This window comes from Nycticebus coucang, chromosome 11 (genome assembly GCF_027406575.1).
Source record: "Nycticebus coucang isolate mNycCou1 chromosome 11, mNycCou1.pri, whole genome shotgun sequence".
In the NCBI taxonomy this organism is placed as follows: Eukaryota; Metazoa; Chordata; class Mammalia; order Primates; family Lorisidae; genus Nycticebus; species Nycticebus coucang.
In genome coordinates, this window is record NC_069790.1 from 52,331,865 (window position 1) to 52,356,769 (window position 24,905).

The 24,905-nt window shown below is 37.0% G+C and overlaps 1 protein-coding gene across 3 annotated transcripts in view; it reads right to left on the reverse strand.

The window, feature by feature from the left end:
• GLCCI1 (glucocorticoid induced 1) overlaps positions 1–17,483 on the reverse strand; it is a 126,774-nt gene extending 109,291 nt beyond the window's left edge. For all 3 annotated transcript variants that reach the window (XM_053553636.1, XM_053553635.1, XM_053553634.1), the window contains exon 1: positions 16,547–17,483. In XM_053553636.1, coding sequence (XP_053409611.1) covers positions 16,547–16,973 — 427 coding nt within the window. In that variant the 5' untranslated portion in view covers positions 16,974–17,483. The remainder of the gene's footprint in view (positions 1–16,546) is intronic.
• Positions 17,484–24,905: the final 7,422 nt, after the last annotated feature.

A 24,905-nucleotide genomic window follows, 5' to 3' on the forward strand; every position in this document is an offset into this window, starting at 1 on the left:
ACTAACATTTTTCTCTCCAAAAAGTATTTATGTCCATCAGAACCTTATCTCCTTCAAGAAAATTCTCCTCTTGATACTATTGTTCTCAGCTTAGTATCACAAGGAATATAATCTAATTGAACTAATTCATACAAAGACAATGACTTTCAATGATACCTTTTCAGAGAAATCTGAACTTTAAAAAGATAACTGTCAATCTCAAAGGATCTTTAATTAGTAAAATTTCAGGCAAACTGATAGAATGAAATCAAAACATTCAGTTTAGGCAGGGGGCAGTGGGTCATACCTGTAATCCTAGCATTCTGGGAGGCTGAGGTAGAATAATCACTTTAGCTCAGGAGTTTGACTAGCCAAAGCAAAAATGAGACACCATTTTTACTAAAAATAGAAAAGTTAGCTAAACATTGTGGCACCTGTGGTTCCAACTACTTGGGAGGCTGAGGCAAGAAAATCTCTTAAGACCAGGAGTTTGAGGTTACATGAGTTAGACTGCTGTCATGGCACTCTACCCTAGGGTAACAGAGTGAAACTGTCTCTAAAAAAAAAAAAAAAAAAACACATTCAGGGAAATGTGGACAATGAGATCCAAAACAGTCCACAATTCCTGCTCTCAAGAAACTGAAATGCCAGAAGACAAACACTGTAAACAACTATTGTGGGGTTTTTGATAGGTTTTCATCCATGGTTCCCGGTTCATAACTACCTCTAATTACGTCTTTTGTGTCAGGAGCAGACCTCAGTATACAGTATCTCCCTGGCTTCCCTTACCTTTATGAGAGTAAAAAGACTTTCATTCCAGAGAAAGTCTCACTTCACAGTCTAATCACTTTTCTTTAGGTTGTCCATAAAAACCCAAGAGGTCTGGGCTCTTTGGACAGCCTCTGGATTATAGAACATGCAGAGATTCCTGAAGGATGGTGTGCCCAGGGAAGACATGTAAGCTCTACAACCATAGTCCCATAACTCACCTTGCATACCTCTTCATCTGTATCCTCTGTGATATCCTTTATAACAAACTGGTAAATATAAATGGGTCTCTGAATTTTGTGAGCTGCTCTAGTAAGTTAATTAAAACTGGGGATGGGGTGGGGGAGGGATCTGAAGCAACTTAAGGCCTGTTACTTGGAAATTACAGGAGCCAGACTTATGGTTGGTGTCTGAAAGAGGGGGCAGTTCTGGGGACTGGGCTCTCAGCCTGTGAGATATGAGGCTTTCTTGAAATAGATAGTATGGAAATTCAATTAGAGGACACCCAGGTGGTATCTTCTGCTTGGTGTATGGGATCACCCAACATTCAATCACAGAAGTCTTTTTCTGTACTGATGATTCTTCTGCTGTTTAAAGAGAGAAAACTTTGTTTAAGGAATGTTTTCCTCAAAGCAAGCACAGGTTCGGAGTTCTTCCTGAAGCAGCTATAGTACGACATAAAGGTGTAAACACAGTGCTTCAAATGTTCAGGGGAAGTGACACCTTTTACCTGGAAAAGTTAGGAATGTTTTGCACAAAGAAAGGAGATACCTAAAAACTGTAAAAAAAAAAAAACATGTAGGAGTTTCCAGGCAAAAAAGGAAGAGTATTGGAGGCACAGGTTTTCCGGACAGGGGAAATGTATCCAAAATATGGAGTTATAAAATAACAACAACAAAAAAGTTACGTTCAGTTTGGCAGAAATACAAGGTACGTCAGGGAAGATATTGAGATAAGTTTTTTATGTCAAGCTAAGGATTTTGGGCTTTACCCTTTATCCACCAAGAAACCAATAAAAATCTTTTACTAAAATCAGATTTAAAAAAAAAAAAAAGACTATGCTTGTAACAAAACAATGGCTGAATTAAAGATGTTGAGACAACTGGCATGAGAAGACTTACCACGTGACAATTCCAACAGTCCCAATAACAAATAATAATTAGGGTCTGGAGAGAAGGGAAAGAAGTCACCAGATTCAGGAGATAATTCTGAGAAGATGGGACAAGACACAGGGATCAGTACAATGGAAAAAATGGAAGAAAAAAAATTCAAGGATTATGTTAGCAGCAAGTGAGAACTCAATCCAATGATCTTCCAGGTCTGAATATCTCTTAGCCATAAACAAAAATAAACCAACTCTATTTCCATACCAAGTCTCTAAGTTTAAACTTAAATCATTCAAAACTCTTATCTTGATAACTATAATTCTAATCATATCTTATTACTTATAAATCATTAAAACAATGACCCAGTTGTAATTATAAAAAGTTTGTGAATAAGTTATTTGGTTTTCTTCTCTTGGTAGCATAGAAAAATACACACTGTGCCATTTTTTCTAAGCATGTAAAGTGAATATGAATTCCCCTACTAAGGAAGTATGATGCGTTCTTTTTTATTAAACACAGATCGAATATACTTTTTTTTTAGAGACAGTCTCAAGCTGTCACCCTGGGTAGAGTGCCGTGGTGTCACACCTCACAGCAACCTCAAACTTTGGGCTTAAGTGATCCTCTTGCCTCAGTCTCCCAAGCAGCTGGGACCACAGGTCCCTGCCACAACGCCTGGCTATTTTTTTTTTGGTTATAGTTGTCATTGTTGTTGTTTGGTGGCCCGGGCTGGATTCAAACCCGCCAGCTCTGGTGTATGTGGCTGGTGCCCTAGCCACTTGACCTACAGGCATCGAGCCTCAATATACTTTAAATTAAAACTTTTCATAGATACTTTTCATAGAGATGGTAACAGGATCAACAAGAAGATTAAGGCAAGAGCAAAACATCCAAAGACAGTTAAGTAATGTTTTAAAATACAGAGAGTGCCAAAAAGTGTATACACATTTTTAAAAAGGAAAAAACTGTATTAAAATTATTAATACTCAATATATACTGATAATGTTTATCTTGTATATTGTATCTTTTATCTCTTGTAATTATAGAAGTCACATGTGACTTAAGTATTACAATTTTAATACAGCTTTTTTTTCCTTTCTTAAAATTTGTATATATTTTTTGGTACCCTTTATATTTAGATTTGTAAAATGTCAGGATTGTGGGTATTCTAATTTTATGTACACAGGTACTATGTATAAGAATACCCACCCTAGCCAGTAAAAATACATTAACTATACTTTTCAATTTGGAATTTAAATACCAACATAATTGTCTGCTCAAAAATTACAAAGCCAATTTAAGCAGAGAAAAATGATAAATTTGTTGAGAAAATTAAACTGCAGATAACTGGTTTGTCATTCTAAACATGGCAGATAATTCAGAATGGGGAATTTATATCTGAACTGATAAATTCTTCTTTATACCCATACAACAAACTTATTTCTTACCAAATAACCCAAAAGTAAATAGTTTCGTCAAGAAATTTAGTATTTAACACATGGCTCCAGGAAGGAAATGTTAACTGTAACACCATAAATAGTAAATTTCCCCTTACACATAAGGAAGATGTTCAGGACTATGTCAAGTTGGGTGTCCACTGACTTTATCTTAAATGAAGTGAGCAAAATTCTTAAGTCACTGCCTAACACTCAGTATATTAAATTACTTAAAGTATCACAAAAAGATGACCGTGAACCTCTATAAGGAGAAAGTTATTAAGAGCCATTGATTATTCAATGATTACTAAGAAAGGAATGTGAACTGTAGGGCTTTTGCCTATGTGTGCAGGCATGAGCGCACTTTCACACATACACAGATACTGTATGCACACAGACTGAGAAGACCTTTAGGAATAAAGATTAGCTGATCACTTAATCTCTTGGTTCTTAAGTACATATAGAAACATTAAGTTCAAATCACCCTGTAGGAACACACAATTATAAATAAAATCATAATCCAACATTAAGTTTCAGTCTAATTATGCTTTGCCCTCCTAATATCAATACGTGAAAAAGGTTTTGTGAAGTTTTTCTTGAAGGGAAGAGGAATACTCTTCCATGAAGCTGGTTGGGAACAGTTTCTTATGTAATTATAACTGAAGTAATACTTTTTTAAATAAGAACAAAATATTCCAGAAAAGGTGTTGGGATAGTTACCTAATATAATCATATCTTTTTACAGAAAAATGAGAGAAATAAAATTATTAGTGCATATGAGTTCTTTCCCTTTTAGGGGTTGATCAGCAAATTAATTTTAAAATGACTAGAAAGGGAATAGAAAAGATCTATTTATGTTCATTTATAATAGCTTAAGATATTAATTTTGCTAAATGTCAATAAAACATTTTATTTAGCAATGAGAAATTACACTATTTAGTAATGTTTTTACAACTTCAGATGAACCTCAACCTTACGTAACTGACTTCCTACAAAGTTTGTGTAAATAACATTTTGGTAATTAGAATCATTTTATCATTTTATATGCAGGTTAAATGAGACATTCTGTAAAACAAATAACCACCTCAGAGTCTGTTTTACAGTTTAAAATTTTTTAAATTATAATGAAGTGCAAATTTATTTTTCATATTCTCCCTACTTGGAGCTCAGTATAACCATAGTCTAAAGACAGGAGGGACTACAAAGACATTTAAATTTTTAATTGAAAGAGCACATCAAATTTTTAAAAAGATGGTTTTGAATTTCTCTAAAACAAAAGCTGATTCCACAGAGCATTCCTAGATCACAGAACTCTAAATGTGACTTAGAAACTTAGTCTGTAGAAACCCACTGTCTTTCAAAATGTGGACTATCCTGACATCACCCATCTTTGTCCTACCTATTTCTACCAGCAAGAGCACCCAGATTCTTCTATTTTATGTGAAGGTCTAAACCAGTGTTTTTCCGTCACCAATACTGAATGATGGGCCCTCAATGAAGCCATTAATTACTCAAAGCCTTAGTCATTTAGAAAATGGCAACACAAACATAACCTATTCAATTTCTGCCAGATACATGATAGGACTGCATGCTCTAACAATCATTTAGTGATGTGAAGCCAGCTACGTACACAGCTAAAACAGAAATCTCTATGTAAATCCTATGTAAAGATTTAGCAAATATTCACTGCAGGGCAAATATCAGAAGCTGCAGGAAATGTTGAATGCTATAAGGATACAGGTGTTACTTGGTGAGGCATACACATCCACCAAAATTACCTTGAATACAGTTATAGAAACATTAAAATTAGTTAAGATGAAAAATTGTAACTATTAAAGCCTCTAGAACAGTGGTTCTCAACCTTCCTAATGCCCCGACCCTTTAATACAGTTCCTGTGGGTCGTTGAGAAACGCTGTTCTAGAATAACTACATTATTAAGTAATACAATGGGTCAAATAATCAAAAGATTTAGTTATTGTACTACATAATTTACTTTCTTTTATATTTTGAGGTACTTAATTCAAGAATGGAATATTTTAAAAAGAACAAATGTTAATAATAATAAATTTCATTACTTTACCTATCCCTTCCTATTTCTTAAAATTTCAATATGCAATTTCAGATAGTGTATTACATGGTTATATTCACGGGCCTTAAGTTTTTCTTCAGTGTTCCACATGCAACATAAAAAAAAAAATCACCTCAGAAAATATGATTCATCTAACATCATTTGTTTTACCATGAAGTGTAACAGTTCATGAAACAGGAATATCTGCATAAAGATGTTTTTCTTTTTCCACATGCTTAGAACAAAGTAAAATACAGCATCTGTCCTAAACTAATACAACTAGCAGTAATACTAATGGCTATAATGGTAATAATTCTTTAATGTAAAAAATGAAGTGGATAAAAATCAAAAATAGGTAAATTCTGAGTATAAGAAAGAAAAATTGATCGAACGATCAAGATATCAAATAAATGGTAGTGTAACATATACAAAACTTCTCTCTTTCCATTCTAGTTCACCAGTACCAGATATTTAGTCAAAGCCAAACCCTACTCATCTCAGTAACCTCACAAGGCATCACTGTCCAGGATTACTACACATTATTACTACATATTACTACATTACTACACAAGAAGCCACATCCAACAATACAGTTCAGACTTCTGCAAGGAGGTGTGTGTATATGTGTGCTGAGAGAGAAAGTGCCAGTGTCATCATTCTAGTTCTAACTTATAGAGTATATGAAAATAAATACAAGCAACAACATATGTAAAATTTAAATATATTGGGAATGTAAAATGGTACACACACTACGGAAAACAGTTTGGTGGTTCATCCACAAAAGTAAACAATTTCCATGATCCAGTAATTTCACTTATAGGTATATACTCAAAAGATTTGGAAGCAAAATCTCAAAGGGATATGTATATCTGCACATTCATGTTCATAGCAGTATTACAAGGTGTAAGCAACCAAAGTGTTCACTGATAAAGGAATAAACAAAATATGGACAAAAAAAAATTTAAATATATTATAGAAACCACAAAACGAAGCTATTCTAAGTTTCATTTAATGAAAGAAAAATACATATAAACAGAGTGGCAACTTCAAAACAGAATACCAAAAAGTTCAAGCTAACTTAGGTAAGCATAAGAGTATAATAACTCATATTATGAAAACCAAAGTTCAGAGGGAATAGTGGATCAAATGCTTAGCAAATTTTAAATGAAGTAACACTGTTTAGAGATAAAATATGAACACACCGATTGCACCTCGAATACACTATTTATTTTATAAGGGCCAAATGTAGTTCCTCACACATAGCATGGATTCAATAAATATCTGCTGTGTGAAAAAGGATGAGAAAATACATTAGTTTACCACTGTACTGCTAACAAGTATAATACCTAACACAAACATTTCTTGAATGATCACTGAAGCTACATGAAAGCTACACTAATCTCTATGTGTACATTAATTAATGGCCATGTTACTCAAAAAGATAAAATGTGAGCAAATACTGAACTAGATGGTTTTTTAATAATGGTTCACTCTTGTATGCAATTACACAATTTCAAAATACTTTTTCAAAGTTATATTATCAAAATATTACAGAATATTGCAGATTTTTTTCAAAAACCTAATTTCTGAGCACAGTTTAAATCTCCAATTTTGCAATACTAATGAAACTACATTTAGCAATGTTTGCCAACCCCTGTTTAGTAAGTGCTATACACTTAAATGATCTAACTTGAAGCAGGAAAAGGACAGTTGATCCTCAGGAGTGATACATCAAAGTAACCCCAAAAATACTTTAGAAAAAAGAAAGTGACATTGTCACATAACTATTTTTTTTTTGAGACAGGGTCTTGCTCTGTTGCCAGGGTAGAGTGCAATGGTGTCATTATGGCTCACAACCTCTCCTGGGTTCAAGAGGTCCTCCCACCTCAGCCGCCTAAGTGGTGGGACTACAAGCATGTGCCACCAAGCCCAGCTAATTTTTTTTTTGTTTGTTTTTTTGGTAGGTAGGGATAGGATCTCTCTACTGCCCAAGCTGGTCTCAAACTCCTGACTTCAAGTGATACCCCTCCCTTGACCTTCCAAAGTGCTGGGATTACAGGCGTGACCCACCATGCCTGGCCTGTCACAGAACTTTCAAAGATATCATAATACATTTTGTTTATAAACAACTAGCTAATAAACAAATTTGTATTTTACTATGATCTTTTTGTGCTTTCATGGAAGGATCACTTCACAAGTTTATATGAGGAATATATAGTTTCCGTATGACTAGACCTAATGTAACCCTTAACAACTAAGCCCTACTAGTTTTAGTCAAGATACCAATATTAATTCACTCATTATAAGGTAATGTATTTAAGAAGGAAAGTAAATATAATTACAGAATATCATGAGAAACTTTATCCATCACACAGACTTCATATATGACTTTCAATCTAACAACAAATATAATTTCTAATGAATGTTTTTTGTAAAAAGGAATCATTTCCACATTGACTATTATGGAGAGCTTACAGTAAGCACAAATGACACTCAAATAAAAAAATGCTCAAACAGCCAAGTAGAAATTACTAATATAGAGATTGAAATTTCTTTTCTACATCACATCAACAAACTAAGAAGTTAAAGAGCCCAGCTAAGTCAAATTATTTTTTAAGGTAGTACTGCTTGCTTTGATATAAAAGATAACATGTTTTGTTTTGTTTTTGATGCAGAAAAAGCTTTTTTCTCTCTTTTTTATTAAGTCATTTGTACATAGATCATAAATGCATTTATGCCATTATGGGATTAAATGTGTTATTTGTACAAATTGGAGTGCTTACATCCTACTAATCAACATAGTCTTCACCTCATTTACCCAATTATAGCATTAAGACATTTGTGTTCTACACCTGATAGATCCAACTTGTACTTGCAATATGCTCCATAGGCGTGGTCCCCCTACTACCCTCCTCTATCAACCCACCCACCTTCCATCCCCTCTCCCTCCCAAGATACCATGTTAAATGCTGCTAAAATATCAGAAGATGATAAAAGTAAAGAACCATGATGCTGGAGCTAAATGAAGCCTTATGATACTTTATTATAAATGGGCAGATTTTTAAAAGTTTACGTCCCTAAATATGAAAACAACAAAAGACTTTATTCTACCCACATTTTGAAATATCATGAGAAAGGAAGTTTTAAAATTTTAATGCTAAATTCTGTCTTTAAAAAGTGGTAGGCCATTTAAGGACTAAGGGGAAGGCCCAATTATGGCATAATAAGTTTTCAAAGTGGTATGACATGCATACCTGGGGCTTGAATCACTGGGGATACTTACAGCTATTTTAAGTTCTATGGCCCCTAGAGTCTAGTCCAATTTAGCTCTCTCTTCATCCAAACCCCCCAAGCTATTTTTAGCCTTTCTATGACTTTACTATAAAAGCAGTGGGATAACCCATTGTGTATGCTTTCCTACCCCATAAACTGGGTTCCAAAAGCAACTTTCAGCTATCTTAAAGTCAGGACTAAAGCGTTACAGGGGAATTACTCTGGGTCCTTGTGCATGCTGCATGACCTTGAGCAAATTACTTCTCAGGACCTCATTTCCTCATCTGTGAAAAGATACATGTATTAATAAAAGCATTAATAAAAGGTATTAATAAAAGTATACTGAGTTCCAGTCAAGAGTGGTTTACATAAAAGCTCAAAATATAACTGATTTCTTAAGAATTATCTAGTTGTATTAATGAACTTTTTTCAATAGCAGAAATCATTTCCCTACCCAACTAAAATCTTAAAAATCCTACCCCCTTCATTTTAAAGATAGGGAAAATAAGATGCAAAGAGTTAGTGACTTCTTATCAGTCAAATGTTAAAACTGAAAATAGAATTTCAAATCTATATTATTTCCCAGTATTTCCTTTTGTCTCTAACACGTACTTGTTTGGAACTATTTGGAAAATAATTTCTTTGGCCTTTTATTTTATAATTAATTCTAGAAAAGAGAGCCAGGTTATACTAGTAAAGCAGTGGTTCTCAACCTGTGGAACGTGACCCACAGGAACTGTATTAAAGGCTCATGGCATTAGGAAGGTTGAGAACCACAGTATTAAAGAATAATATAGCCACACATGCTTCATCTTCATCAGGAAAACAGCAGCGCCTGTGGCTCAGTGAGTAGGGTGCTGGCCCCATACACTGAGGGTGGCGGGTTCAATCCCGGCCCCAGCCAAACACTAACAAAAAGTAGCTGGGCATTGTGGCAGGTACCTGTAGTCCCAGCTACTCGGGAGGCTGAGGCAAGAGAATAGCCTAAGCCCAAGAGCTGGAGGTTGCTGTGAGCTGTGACGCCATAGCACTCTACTGAGGGCGATAAAATGAGATTCTGTCTCTAAAAAAAACAAAAAGAAAGAAAGATAAACAGCAAATACTCCCAAAGGCAAACTTACAAACTCAGTTACAGCATAACTCGTCAGTCAATACTCCCTCAATTTTATATTCAATACTATCTGTAATAACATTAATAGTTAATGAAGTCACAAGGAGTTCATTTATGTCTTACTCTTAGAAAACAATCAAGTGTCTAATAATTTCAGAAAATGTTTCATCAGAAAGTTAATCTTTTAGTAATGTAAAAGTTAAAATCAGCTACATGGACTACCCACAAAAGTCCTCTCTTATGGCCATACTGGATAAATAAGGGACTATCCAGGAGTTGATAGGTATTTGACCTTCAGTAATACCAAGCAGCAAGTTTTAGCAATTTTGCCTTTCATTATGAAACATACCTAAATGTAACTTAGATTTGGACATAGAACTTGCCATACAACCATGAGTTCCACCTGATTTTTTAACTCATCTTTTTTTTTTTTTGGTGAGCCATCATTAAAACGCACCATGGTGGCACTTCATTAAGTTATATACACACAGAGTTCAAATGCACAAATTGCAGGCTCTTGGCCAAGAGTGTTAAATCAACCTAGTGCCAGTTACTGGGCCAATCCTGAAATCAGTCTCTGCTTAGTAACTCCTGAAGCAATCATCAGGTTAGCAAAATATATAACTAACTTATTTTAACCTATATGAAGGGAGGAGAGGGAAGAACACTTCTGCTCATTATAATGTGATTCAAGGATGTACAGATTCTGGTTACATTTAAGGAAGGCCAGATATAATCAAATTCACATCTTTCATTCCTAAGGAACAAAGATTCCCCTCGACCCACACACACAACTTTATGCAAGAAAGAAATGGAGAAAAATGACCAGTCGATCCCTAATTCTATTTTTGTTACATTTACCAAACTAAGTCTCACATTTTTAGATATTTTGAAAATGTCAGAGTAAATTCCAACACAGCATAACAGTGCCATGGAAACAAAAGAAAACTAGTTCCTTTGTCATTCTTTTAGCTCAGAAATCACAGCTAATCAACATTACAGTCTTACCAAGTTAGGAGCAACAGGATAGTCCTGTGGAATGAACACTTGATCTGGAATCAAAAGATTTGTATTCTAAACCCACTTTTTTGCTGAAGGAAAATAAGCATTGCCCAGCATATAGTTGGCATTCAAGTATGTTTTCTTCATTTCTTCCTACCTAAAACTAGAGCTACAGCATTATAAGGGGAAGTCACTTAAGTATCCATGAAATACCCTGGTATTTGCCTCAGTAACATTCACTTGGAGTGAACAATACTGCTTACAGGTAGCTGCCATATTTGTTCAAAATTGAATCACTGTGGATACTACAATGAGATTTCCACAATTTGTTCATAATACAAGTAAAATCCTTAGATTTATCAGAATTATTACTAAATTCATTATAATCTGTTTTACAGAATAAACATAAATACTCTGTGGAACAGCTGGATAAGTGAAGCCATGGCCACTTCCAGGGGTTCAGATAAGGAGGAGAAGGAAAGACAGCTTCTGGTTCTTTCATCAGTTCCCTAGACTTCTATACCAGTAAAAGTGTACCTGTCTTCTCTTTCCTTTGGTTATTTTAGACAAGCCAGTTAGAGACCATAAGTTAGATAAGGTCAATCTCTTGTTAAAATAATTAACAGTACATAGCACAGAAAGAGTGAGTGATTTGGTTCCTTAGTTATTTGTGAAAATAAAATTATATATTGAAGACAAAATAAAGACATTAGCACCAGGCACAGACCCAGGACAGGTGTTATAGAAAAGCCTATTCTGGTGGTATCTGGGAATTTTAAGTGCTGTAGGAAAGACCAAACTAAAATTAAGAATAACAAAGTCGTAAGTATATGTATATACTCCTTGGCAGATTATTAACTAAATGCAAAGATTTTGATAAAACAGGCTTTTAGAAATTTTTAATTTCAAACTTCAGAAAAACCTTCTCAAGGTTACAGTGGCTCAAGTAGCCACTTGTTGAACACTGTCATTTATTTTTATTTTATTCACCGCCATGGAGCCCAGTTACTCCTTTTTCTTATTCGCATATAGTCCACATTATCACAAAATAAAGACCATGAGGATATTATCGTCCTTCAACACTTCCCCAGTGTTGCACTGAGTCCTTGCAGAATTTGTACATTACAGTGAATGAAATGGCCTTCTGTAAAAAGTACTGTAATTAACAAAATGATTTTCAGTTTAATATATACAAGGAGGCAATAAAGTTCAAGTGCAATCTTATACAAACTTTATGGCTACCGTGTATACACACAGAACTATAAATATAGTTAAAATTTGACTGAAGTGCTTTTATTCATCTCAGGTACTCAATATTCAATATTCTCAGAATGGTTATTTGAGAAGAATTTAATCTTTGAACATAAGATAGGAGAATTATTAAATACCTATAAATTCATTTATCTATTCTGCTATTCACTCACTAATCTAGAAATTTTCAGAACCTAAAATGCAGAAACACCTAAGATGGGAAAACTTTAGGTCCATAAATAATGAACATTGTATTTAGTGTAGTTCTCAGAGACTAGAAACCTTTCCCCCAAATCAGTATTTGAACCCTGTCACTGTAGAAAAAGCTAAAACTTCAACATATTTTCCCTCTAGTATAGGAAAGCTTTGAAATTTTCCCATAAGCATGCTAAGAAAATGAATTTTAAAATGGGGAGGGAAGATTTTAATTTCCTAGAACATTAGCCTGAGACTTAATAGGAAGAAAATGGGTATCTCCAAAAAGTAAGAGAAAAAGATTATTAAAATTTTTGTATTCTCTGGCAGCGCCTGTGGCTCAAAGGAGTAGGGCAGCGACCCCATATGCCGGAGGTGACGGGTTCAAACCCAGCCCCAGCTAAAAACTGCAAAAAGAAAAAAAAAATTCTTGTATTCTCCAAACTGAGCACAGCACAAACAATTACTTAAAAAGAAAAATTTGATGAAAAGATAAAAAACTAAGCAAATGAATGAATTAAAACACATAATATATATATTGCAGGCAGCCATTCAACATTATATGCTGGCTGGCTTTGTATTGTCTTTTAAAATAGAATCATAACTTCTTTATGTATTAAACAATAAGGCTCTCAAGATGCTCATGAAAAAGTCTAATCAAATTTCACCTAGAGTTAGCAATCTGTTAGAGTATTAGGCCTAAATAAACTTAATATGTTAAATCAGTAACCAACATACTCTACTTTTCATAGCAGGGGCTATATAAACTACAGGCTCATCCATGTTTTAATTACTCGATTCGTTACACTAAAAAATAAGCAATATTCTCCATCCAGAGTACTCTAAATGCAACTGTTTTTACATCTTTTAGGATTTATAATTCATCCTACTCTGCACAAAAAGAAAACTACAACAGGGTTTGCATTTGCTACTTACTACCTTGCACAGTAAAATGTGAGTATTTTTTCTGTGTTTAAATTCAAGCATTTTGCTCTATCAGGTTTCAGAAAGAAGCAACTTTATATTTTCTTTTGGTTGTTACTAATGATTTTAGCTTAAAGATCATTAGTTTCAACACTAGCATCCTGCTATATTCTCATCTGAGTTGTTGTTCTCTTTATCTCAAAGGTAGACTTTATATATTACCATTACAAAAAAATAACTATTTGCATAATACTTTATGATTTTACTTCTATTACAAACACATCACAGGGAGCCTGAGGATGCATTCAGCAGCTTGTCATTCACCACTTCAAGACCCTTCAGAACCAAACAAGGGAGAGGGTGACATTTTGCTAATGGCAGAAGTATGGAAATGAATATAAATAACAAACCTTGAAGTTTTAAAAATAGAAAAAAAAAAAAGATGATCCAAGAGCATAAACAAAAGTTCAATTTGTAAAATTCCTCTATACAGAGCAAAATGTTTGAAGATTTATGCACCTTCTATTATGGCAGCCGTTTTAATTATCTAAAACTATGCTATAAAAATAAAGAAAATTACCATCTCTCTTTGTTGGATTTTATAAATCAGTATAACATTAAAATTGTTGCTACCATTTACAGAATTCAGTTTTTCCTCAGCTTTGTGAAATGTTAATATAAATTCTCTATTATTGTAGCCTCAGCCTTACAAATACGCATACTAAGAATAAGAGGAACGTGATGATATGTTTAGAAATTATGTTGTTTCATAATTTCTTCTCAGTAAAAGAATTACCAAAAGAATGTTTTTAAAGCTTATTTTCTTTCATAACCATCACTCCAAATAAAATGAATACTGAATGATCAGTTTATGTCACCTCTAGTCCAAATGCCCATAGCACTTGCAGCTTTTTGTAAACAATATGCCTCTATACTTAATACATATCCCTCAAGCTACCATCTACTTAATATGTTTAAATATACTTTAAAATGCAGTATAACACCACCATCTTATACACACACAACACTGAAATATGCAGAAAAGGAAGGTGTAGAGCAGAAGAAATGGAACACGTTGTTTTTCATTCATGCAGTACAGTGATGTCAGTGTCTGCAGCAGCAGTGGCAGGGGCAGGAGCCTTGACCAACGGAGGCTAAAATACACTTAAGTCAGAACCTTGCAGAATTCAAAAGAAACTGGGAAGATAATCATTCGAAAAATTAAATCATCTGTTAATAGCATGGATTTTAAATGGCTAAGTAAACAGAACAGATTAGTTGTATAGTTTATAATCTGAGTGGGGAGAACAAGGCAGAATGTGGAGGAAGTAACATAGGGTAATATAATCAGGGAACCGGGGGCATAAGAGCCTGCATTCAAAATCACTTCAATGTAAGAAACTGACAAAACCACCTGGTGTTAAAAACAGTAAAAAAAAAAAAAAATCCTTAGCAGAGAAAGCCCTTCCATCTTTGACACTGAAAATGTCTGCTGCACAACCACACTCAGAAAAGTATTTTCATCATGATTGCATTAAAATTGCATTGAACTGGAATGTGCCATAGTCCAACAAAAAGGAGAGTTTAAGCCTGATCACAAATTTCATTAAAACTACTTGATGAAGCAAGTAATTTGTAAGCAATTAAGGCTTTTGAAAACAAGTTGTACTATTATCTGTTGTAAGATGTTTGTGTTTATCAACAAAAGGGGAGGAGGTACTAGATGGCCATTATATTGTTGCAGCAATTGCCAGAACTTCCCTTACTCTGCCCACAACACCCTCTGTACACAATCTGCAATGTTTATGCCTCTTACATTAGTCCCTAAAAGAAAATCCCCAAACTCAATTTATGCACTGTTGAAGCTAAACCACACAAAATATACCGTAACTGCTGCTTTCTTTTCCATTCTGTTACCTCTCAATTTGTGTAACTCTAGAAAATGTGCAAGAGAGTTGCATATGGCATTAATCTGTTAGAAAATGGTGGCCTTTTCTATAAAATACAGCCAAAGATGTGTGTTCAGTTGTGGTCATTATTAGGGGGATCACGTTGTTTTCATTCATTCATTCAGGATTTGCTGGGGGATGTCAGTTTCTGCAGCAGCTGGCTTGACCTGAGGGAGGAGTGGGGGAGCAAATTCCTCCCAGTGCATACAGATTACAGGATGTCTTTCTGGGTGCCCACGTACTCATCCCACTACACTATATGCTACATTGGTTCCCCATCAAGTGACCAGAAAACAAGTGCGTTAGCCACATGCTAATTACAGGGCTAAAATGTTAAAACAAAAACACCAAAACTGAAATGTATCATAATGCAGGCAACCACTTTCTTCAACTCTAACACCTTCATTGAGAAAACTCCATTTTTAAAAAATTCCACATACCACATAAACATTGTAGAGCTTGATGGTGTTTCCCTTCAAACCAGATTTTTCCACTCAGTATGATTTGTTCCCTCCACAATGCAGCAGCAGCAGCAGCAGCATCTGTAGCTCTAGCCTGGTATCTAATAGTATTAGCTATTCCACTCTACCTTATAAGCTTTACATCCCTGTTTTGGCTAATCTTCCTTTTCTCCCCGAGGACTCAACTACATCATGCACTGTGTCCCTAGACATAAACAAAACCAAAACAAAACAGAAAACACTAAAGGAAGCCCAAAGCATCCTCCAGCTCACCATTACCTTTGACATCTAACAAAAAAGAAACTTGAGATCCTTGAATATCTCAGTGTACTTTAAAAAACGAAAGGAAAAAATGAACACATTCCACAAACAGGTTTTTAGGAATTTACCATGAAAATCTCGGGTTGGGCAAAAACTGTTTCTAGTGTAGTAGTACTCTGATGCATGACTAGTAGAGAGAGACTGGAAGAAAGAAAAAAAAAACGTACATACTCCAATTGCACATTCAAAATTGTCCCCTCTACACATCTAGCAGATATCCTTACATCTTAACTAAAGCCACCAGCCCTCCAAAAAAAAAAAAAAAATGATCCCCATAGTTACAAGGCACGTTAGGAACTTTGCAGGAAAGCACAAAGAGGCTGTAGAGATTACAACCACCACCTTATCCGCTGCTGGAGAGTTTGTATGCGTGTTTAAGTGTTTTGCCCAGCTCCTCTTTCCCCGACTACAAACAGCAAACACATGAGTGAGCTAATCAGCTCTTAAACTGAAAAACCTTTCGAAGCAGGCGAGTGATGGAAGATAAAATCTGAGGGGTGGCGTGAGGGTCAAATAAAAGTTGCTTTTTTCAGTTTGCTCCTCCAAGCCCCGCAGCGACCACAGGGGGTTGAGATTCCCAGAGCCACTTTCACACCTTCGATAATGCACTAGCAAAGAGAAGCCCGGAGAGGCTGAAGTTTCCACGGAGGGCACCGTCGGGGGGACGCAGCCAGGGAGGACGGGAGGATTGGGCTCGCTACCTCTGCACACGGGCGAGCCGGGGCTCCGTCTCTCAGGTGAGCTGCTCCTCCGGTGACTCTCAGGGGACCGTCTCGGGCGGCCCTTGGCCCGGGGTGCCTGTTCGGCCGGGACTGCGGCCGGCGGCGGCGTCGGGCTGGGCGGGCTGGGGCCGCGGGCCGCGCCGGGCCCCTGGAGGCTGCCCAGCGAGGCGGCAGGCAGGCGCGTGGGACTGTGCTGGCTGCCCCGCAGAAGCTGGTAGGGCACAGTGGCGCGGATGGGCTGCAGCAGCCGGCCGGGTCCCGCAGCCGGGGCACAGCCCACGCCGCTGCCGCTCGCACCGTTCCCGCTCCCGGCGGCGGCAGGCGGGGAGCCCGCGGCGCTGCGCCGCATCCTCTGCGGCGGGGGATGAGGGGTCTGAGAGGAACTGGAGGAGGCGGCAGTGGACATGGTGGCTTCGCGGGCCCCGGACGACGCCGGCCGACACGGAGGCGCGGGGCGGGAGACGCGCGAGCTTGTGGGAGCCGGCGCGATAGTGCGTGCGAGTAAGGGAGAGGGGCGGGGGTACAGGGAGGGGGAGGAGTCTCTGGGCTCCCCCTTCCAACGCACACCCCCGCCGCCTCGGCGAGGGGGGAGGGGAGGGCTGCGAAAACAAACGTCCAACGGCCCCAACCGCCCAGCTGGGCTTCGCGTGGCGGTCACAGCCGGCGCTGCTAGGAGCCCGGAGCCGCAGCCGCAGCCGCAGCCGCAGCCCCGGGCATCGCGCTGACAGGGCAACGGCCCGAATCACGCAGCCCGGGGGCCGCGCGCAGCCTTCTCCTCAGCCCTCGCGGGGCTTCACGCGCCGAAGAACCCGGCAGCTGCAGGGAGGGCCGGTACCCCAACTCCTGGAGACAGGGGTGGGGAGGAAAGGGCCTCGAAGTGCCTGGAGCTCGCAGAGTCCGCCCCAACGCAAACGCCGCCGCCGCTGCTTCTACCCACTCCTCACTCGGAATGGCAACTAATCCCCTCAGCGCACTCCGCCCCCAGCACCGCCTCCCAACGCCCCGGACCCGGCAGCTGCCAAAACGAGCATACCCATTGGCTCGGCCGCTCTCCAGCAGCATTCTAGTGATTGGTTATGGAATAGGAGTGAGAGGAATATTCTCCAATGAGAGAATTGGGGCAGGGTTTTAGGAGGTGGGAGTAAGAAGTGGGCTGTGCACGCAGGGAGGAGCGTAAGAGTTGACAGCCTTTGAGGTGAGAGCGATACTACGAAAGTGGGTTCCCGTGAGTCCTGCGCGTGCCCTGACACCCACAGACACGCTTATGCCGCATAAGATGTTGTAAGAACTCCACCCTACTGGGCGTTCATTTAAACTTGAGACAGAGGCCACTTGAAGCAAACTTCGCTTTACAGTACACTTGCATTGGTGGGATTTTTAGAGTTAGAACCAGAAGGCTGAATACCCTCCTCTCTCTTTTTAGTAATCTTGAGTTTTCGTGACTAGCCTTATTAATCAAAAGAACTTCAGGTGATCAGGAGCAAAGCTTGGAAGCTAGATTGAACAAAGGTCGCATACTTTTACAGCCTATCCTAACATTTGTATTTATTCAGTGAAAAGAGATAATCAAATTCTATATTACAAAACAACAGCTTAGAATAGCAGGTGTCAACATCATTACACCATCAGTTAGAGATATTTGCAGAGGGCAGCTCCATTGCCTTTCCCGAAGCACATGACCTCTTGGGTGGAATAAATACCAGGTGTGATGTAAAAATCCACTGTGGTAAATTTTTTTTTATTCAATGAAACTGAGACAATATAGAGATTTTGGATGACTATCAAAACCTAAAATTTCCCCACAGCAAACCAAGGTTTTAAACCTTAACCAAGACCAACTAATTTAAGGAACTTCATCAGACATCTTCCATAAATTTCCATGAGGTTAAAAAAATAAGTAGGATGGATGTCAGATTGGTCTACAACTGGTGTCTGTCCATACAAGGTTTCCCTGATTTCAGGCACTATGGTGCAGGGGTCAGTTTCACATGGAGGAGCCAGCCTTCTCCGCCTTCTTGTGTGGTCAGACCAGGAAGCATTACAGGGCTCTGTAAAAACTCGATGAAACTCAATAAAAATACAAAATTGTATCCAGCACTTCATCCCATGAAGACTGGTAATAGTTCCTCACTTTATCATATATTAGCATAAAAATAAAAATAGCATTAGTTGAACATTTATCATGTTTGGCCACTGTTCTGAGAACATTGGTTTTGTTATTTATTCAGTCCTCATGTAATTCACAAGGTAGATACTATTGTCATCCCCACTGTATTCTAAGCTGAAGTACAAAGATGCTAACGGTCTTGCCTGAGATCACTCAGCTAGTCCATGAGGAGTCAAGAATCTAACCCAGGCAGACTACCTCCAATGTTTGAGTAAACCCTTTCCTCTGTGGTGCCTCACAGCTGAAAAATTGTGGCATATGTGATCAATAGAATGTGTATTTAGAATATTCCACAAATCTCATCTGTGATAAGTTCCCATTTGTTCAATAAGTTCCTAATAGTTCAAAAGAGATTTTGCAAGTTAAGATAGCCCGCTATTTTTTATTTACTTTTTAGAATAACATTTATTTTAATGATAAATAGGGTTAAAACTTTATTGTTTAAAATTTAATATAATTGATTTATTGTGTTGTTTTTCCATCTAAAAATTAATTATTCTCCTATATTATGAAATTGTGTTCTTTGTATATAAAAAGAATGATAAATGATAAATTTCTGGTGACTATCTCAGAATAGCAGGAAAAAAAATTTGACAGATTAAAAATATATAAAGTTTTTTAATGCTCGTAAATTTGAGTTGCTACTTTGATTACAGAATCATTTGCTCTAAATGTCTGATTTAATTTGGCTGTGGTAGATGTGAACAAACGAAGAAATCTCTTAAAATATGGCTAGATATGTTGCTTTAGATCCAAATTAAGTACTGATCATTGTGATTGTGGCTTAACATAAATTTATAATTATTATTCAGGTGTCATCTCTGGCCACTCTTAAGTATGGAACAACCTCAACACATTAGATTATAATAATTCTAAATTTATTCTAAGCCACAATCACAATGATCAGTACTTAATTTGGATCTAAAGCAACATATCTAGCCATACTTTAAGGGATTTCTTTGTTCAAATCTACCACAGCCACATTAAATCGGTCATCTAGAGCAAATCTAAATTAGAGAATTAATATGATCTTAAAATACTATTTTCAGTTACTGGTAAGTCATCATGACATATTTGGAAATCCAATCGCTTTCCCTTTGCTAAAGAAAACTTTGTTGTCTCTTAAACCTTTATTTTCATGAAATAACCAGTCCTCAATTCATTTTTTAAGGAACCCAGGCTTCAAAAAACTCAAAGGTGAGCTAAAATAAACTCAGTGACTGCTTTCAAATGTCCATGTGTTGAGTTTTTAAAAATATTTTATTCTTACTGTGAATGGTAGTAGGCTCCAAGAGTGTATATAAGCTTTAGGAAACCCCCTAGAAGGGGATGTGGGTTGCTGGGCTAGATAAGCATTATTAATGCTACCATGCTAGTGATGAGGTAGACAGGCCCAATGTAGACTGGGTGAATATAACAACATCTGAAAATTCTAAGGCTTAACGTTAGTAATGACTTCTTTACCATGTTGTCTTAGCTACAACAGTAGAAGATAAAACTGAAAGCATGATTTTGTGGCATAGGAAATACCTCTGTTCTTAGTCTCCCTATCCATGCCTTGACTATCTGTGGGACAAGAATCCTTATCAGTTTATATAAGGTAGAAATGGGATCACACCTATGGTGCATAATGCAAGGGTAAGTGTTAGATCTATTAGTATAGAGTATAAATGTCTTAACACGGTAACTAAGTAAATGAGATGAGGTATATATTAACCAGAGTGATGTAAACGTTCCTAATTCTATATTAAATCAGCACATTGTACCCCATAAATGCATTAATGTATACATGATCTATGTATTTATGAATAATAAAAAATAAAAATTAATAAGTAAATAAATAATATATATAAGGTAGACTTATATTATACTTACTTTTAGTCCAAATACAGTCACAGACTATATTTTAGGTTAAATTTAAATTTGTAATCAGTGGCCATATGTTATTAATATGGATACCCATGTGGAGAGAAAGTAAGATGAAGAATTATTGGGCTTACAGCGCTACCAAAATCTTCCTTTTCTCGTTCCATCTGGGTTTGCCAGACATCCAAGACCCATCCAAATCTAAGAAGCAGTCCCACTGTCAGTATTAGGAATGAGGTCATAGCTGGGAGAGAACACTAAACAGATCTGCACTGATGTTCATCTTAAGCTGATTAAAGTCTCTTGTACGTGGATTCCTAATAGCAACAACAACAACAAAAGCCTTGCCTGAATTTTTGTCCCTGGCAGATGCTTAAATTAAACTCCTTACTGCTTGTGACAGTCTACATGTACCTTTGCACTAGGTGTTCCCTCTGTCTGAAAGGTTCTTACCCAAGATATCCACACAGCTTGCCCCATCATTTCCATCAGATCTTTACTCAAAAGTCATCACCTTCATGATGAGAGCTTTTCTGAACATGCTTTTTAAAACTAGGCTTTTCTTGCTTTCCATTCCACTCTTTCCCTAGAGTACCAATCACCATCTAAACTATGGGGTGTCCCAGAAGTCATCCCAAAAGTCACCATACATAGGAAAATGAGAAATTATAGGTGAATGTACATTGATTTATAAAACATTCATTACAAAATTTGACAAAGAGGTGGCCAACATGTAGAGAATATTTTGTGAATATTTTGTAAAATTTTGTAATGAATAATTTGTAAATAAAGCCACATTTAGCTATAATTTCCCTATGGCAACTTTAGGGGTGATTTGGGGGACACCCTTTATTATATATGTTAAAATTATTTCTATATGCCTAGAAGAGCCATAAAGTCAAGACTTTTTATTGGTTTGAATCTCTACAACAGTGCCTAGTATATAGCAATCAATAAATATTTGTTCAATGTTGTTAAGAACAGCAAATTTGTTTGGCTGGGCACAGTGGCTCATGCCTATAATCTTAACATCTCTTGAAGGCCGAAGTGGGTGGATTCTTGAGCTAAGGAGTTTGAGACCAGCCCGAATAAAGGAGACTCTGGCTCTAAAAAAAAAAAAAAAATCAAACAAAAAGAATAGCAAATTTAGCCAGTGCTGTCTCATGAACTTGAACTTATATCTTTCATGAAAAACAATAATAATAACAGTTATATCTCTGCTGCAAAAGTATAGCCACAGAGTAAGAAAAAAAATCCCACGTGGCTACTGTAAACCATACAGATGTTTGTGTTGGAGCTGGAATTCAAAAAGAAAGCATATGTTGTATTATGGCGCTTATATAGGCAAAGTGAAAAATATTAGCCCTGGTGGGGTCCTGCAGGCTCATCAAAGGTTGAAAATGGAAAATAGAATTGGTAATGGAGAAAAAGGTAGTGAAAAGATTGCAAAAAAAAAAAAAGATGACTGAAATTGAGAAAGTTGAGGAGAATAAGTTAAGCAGTAGCATCTGCTGATAGTTAGTTGCATCTCACTGTTAAAAACAGCTTTCTCAAGAGGCCAATGTAAAGGAACTGAAAAATAAATTATAATTAAATAGGAAGGACTATTATATGTAAATAATGAAAACTTTGTTTTGTTTCTAAAAAGATATAGTTCAGAAGAAGCAATAGTAACAGGGATATATGTTTTTAACTGTTAAGGTCATCAAGAATAAGTATAGTCATTTCTACAAGGATAGAAAATAGTGATGAAGATCACTGGCTTTTCTGCTTTCATCCTTACAGCAATCCTGTTGCCAACTGTGATGCCAGTGACACATGCCCTAATCTTAGACTGAAGTAGACTTTCACTATTTAACTAAAAGACCATCTCACTTAAAGCCAGCACATTCACAGGTTAAAATGTAGGAGCCAAAGAACTATAAATATTCTAACTCTTCCTATGCTGTGACATTCCATTTGTTTTAGTCCCAAACATAGTGTTCACAGTACACAAAAAAAGCAATAGTAGTCCTGTGAAGGGAATATGCTTGATTATTATAGTGTTATTTTTTAAAAGGAGACTTTAAAGTGATTAAAATGTGTCATAGGTTAATTTCTTCCTATGTGGCTGAATTTTACTTTTTGCCACACGAGTGAGTGTGTTGAGGGACTGTTGTTAGGTTGCAATCATCTCATCAGCAGTGCTTGACTAAAGAAGTTTCCTTCAATTATTTTAAACATTTTAGAGCATATAGTTTCAGAGTGCCCCACTTAGCATCTTATTGAAAAAGTCCATATTAATGCATCTAATAAGCCTATGTGAGGACTTAGTAGCAGCAATATTTGCATCAAACTGTAGCAGCTCCTCAAGTAACACTCCATAGTAGGGCATACCTGGCTCTCACTTTTTGGTAAATAGGAGTAAAAAGCTATGCTTACAAGTAAAGTTAAAACCATGGCTACACATACACTTTCCATAAAAGAGATACGAATAAAGTATTATGGAAGTGATAATAGAATGCTCACTTTTGAAATTGGCAAAGTATAAAAGTATAGAAATAAAGGAAAAGAGAGTCAAGGACAAAATTTTGTAAAATTAATACATGAGTCAGGGAGGGAATAGAAAAAAAACAAATATAGAAAAGCAGGCAAAATCAGTGTATGGTAAAAAAAAAAAAAAGAAAAGAAAAGCAGACAGAACAGAAGTACTGCTTAACAGAATACAGAGTTCTGTGTCTCAGAAGATAAATTTAGGAGATGCTTTGTGGAGTATCTGGCAGACTAATATCCCTCTTCTTTGAGAACTAATCCTCTCCCAGCACACACAGAGCCTGGCCATGACAGCTATGTTTGTACAAAATGACCTTGCTCCTCTGACCAGGGTTGATTTGACCTGAGTTCAACAATTGACTAAAGCTGGGCCAATCAAATTTTCTCCCCTGGGAATTTGTAATTAAAAAAATAAAATGTTATTCTGTTAAGGGTAGAACTAGATAAACACAGTAACCTGTGGATTGAGTGGCCATTTTCTGCCATGGGCAACAGAGAAGCAGAGGAAACCTACATTCTGAGAGAAGAGAACAAAGTGACTGTTAGGAAGAAGGAGAAATGTGACCAGGTGGCCCAAAGGAGCGAGAGGGAGCCTCGGGGTAAGTTTATTTTCCTATCAGGACAATTTTGTGACAACGCATTTTCTTCAATCTTCCCAAACCATCCCCACTCCTGCCCCATCCCTGCTGATGCAACTTCAGTGTATTCCCATCTTCGAATCTACGGTTTTGTAGCATTTGCATCCATTTCTCCTCCTTTTCTGTGAGAGTGATACATGTTGTCCTCTCTAACCAAAAGTCATATCCTTTGCTCATGATTTAAATTCCTTCCCCTCTTACCTTCTCAAAGACATAATCCCTTCAGTTATTTCGCCATCATCAAATTCTTGATTATTCCCAATAATTTATGAACGTGCTCTTAAGCTAACATTTAAAAAAATCAAAAGAAAAATTCTTAATGCCGTCCTAATTAGGAATTAGTCCTAATTTCCTGATCCCTCCACAGAAACATCTCTCCTTCATTTGGGAGCGATGTCTACACATTACTCCTGATTTCCTAGTCAATCTACTGCAATCTGGCTTCCACTCCCACCATGCCACCAAAACTTGCTAATCAGTATCCATTGCCTCCATATTGCTGGGCCTAGTGGATATTCCTACAACCTCTCCAGGCGCCAGCTCTTGGCTGTTTTCCATATAGTTGGTCAGGCTCAACTTCTTGGGAAAAAAAATCTCTTCCATTGGAGTCTAGGACACTGCACTCATCAGGTCTGGCCCCTACTGTTCTAACTGCTATTGCTCAGTCTTCCTCAGGGTTCTTCCTCCCCTAGACCCTTGAAACATTGGGCTCTGTTCTTTGCTTGCTTCTCTATAATACACCTTCTTGGTAATCTCAGACATTCCCATAGCTTTAAAGACTAAAAAATTCCAGTATCTTCTCAATTAATCTTTCCAACTTAGATTTTTCCTCCAAATTCCATATTCATATATACAGATGCCTACTGACATATCATGTTCATACCTGAAATGAATGTATCCAAAATGAAATTAAACCCTCAATTTCTATGTTCCTGCTTTCTCCCAACCTCTGAAAAAATTCTATTCCCATAGTAAATGGTATCACCCTCTACCCAATGATTCCAAACAAGAAATCTGAGAAATATTTTTGATTTCTCATTCTCTTCTTACCACACGTCCAGCCCATCAGCCAATCCTTTCATTTGGTCCTCGAAAATAGATGACTAATCCTTCCACTTCTCTTCATCTCTTCTGT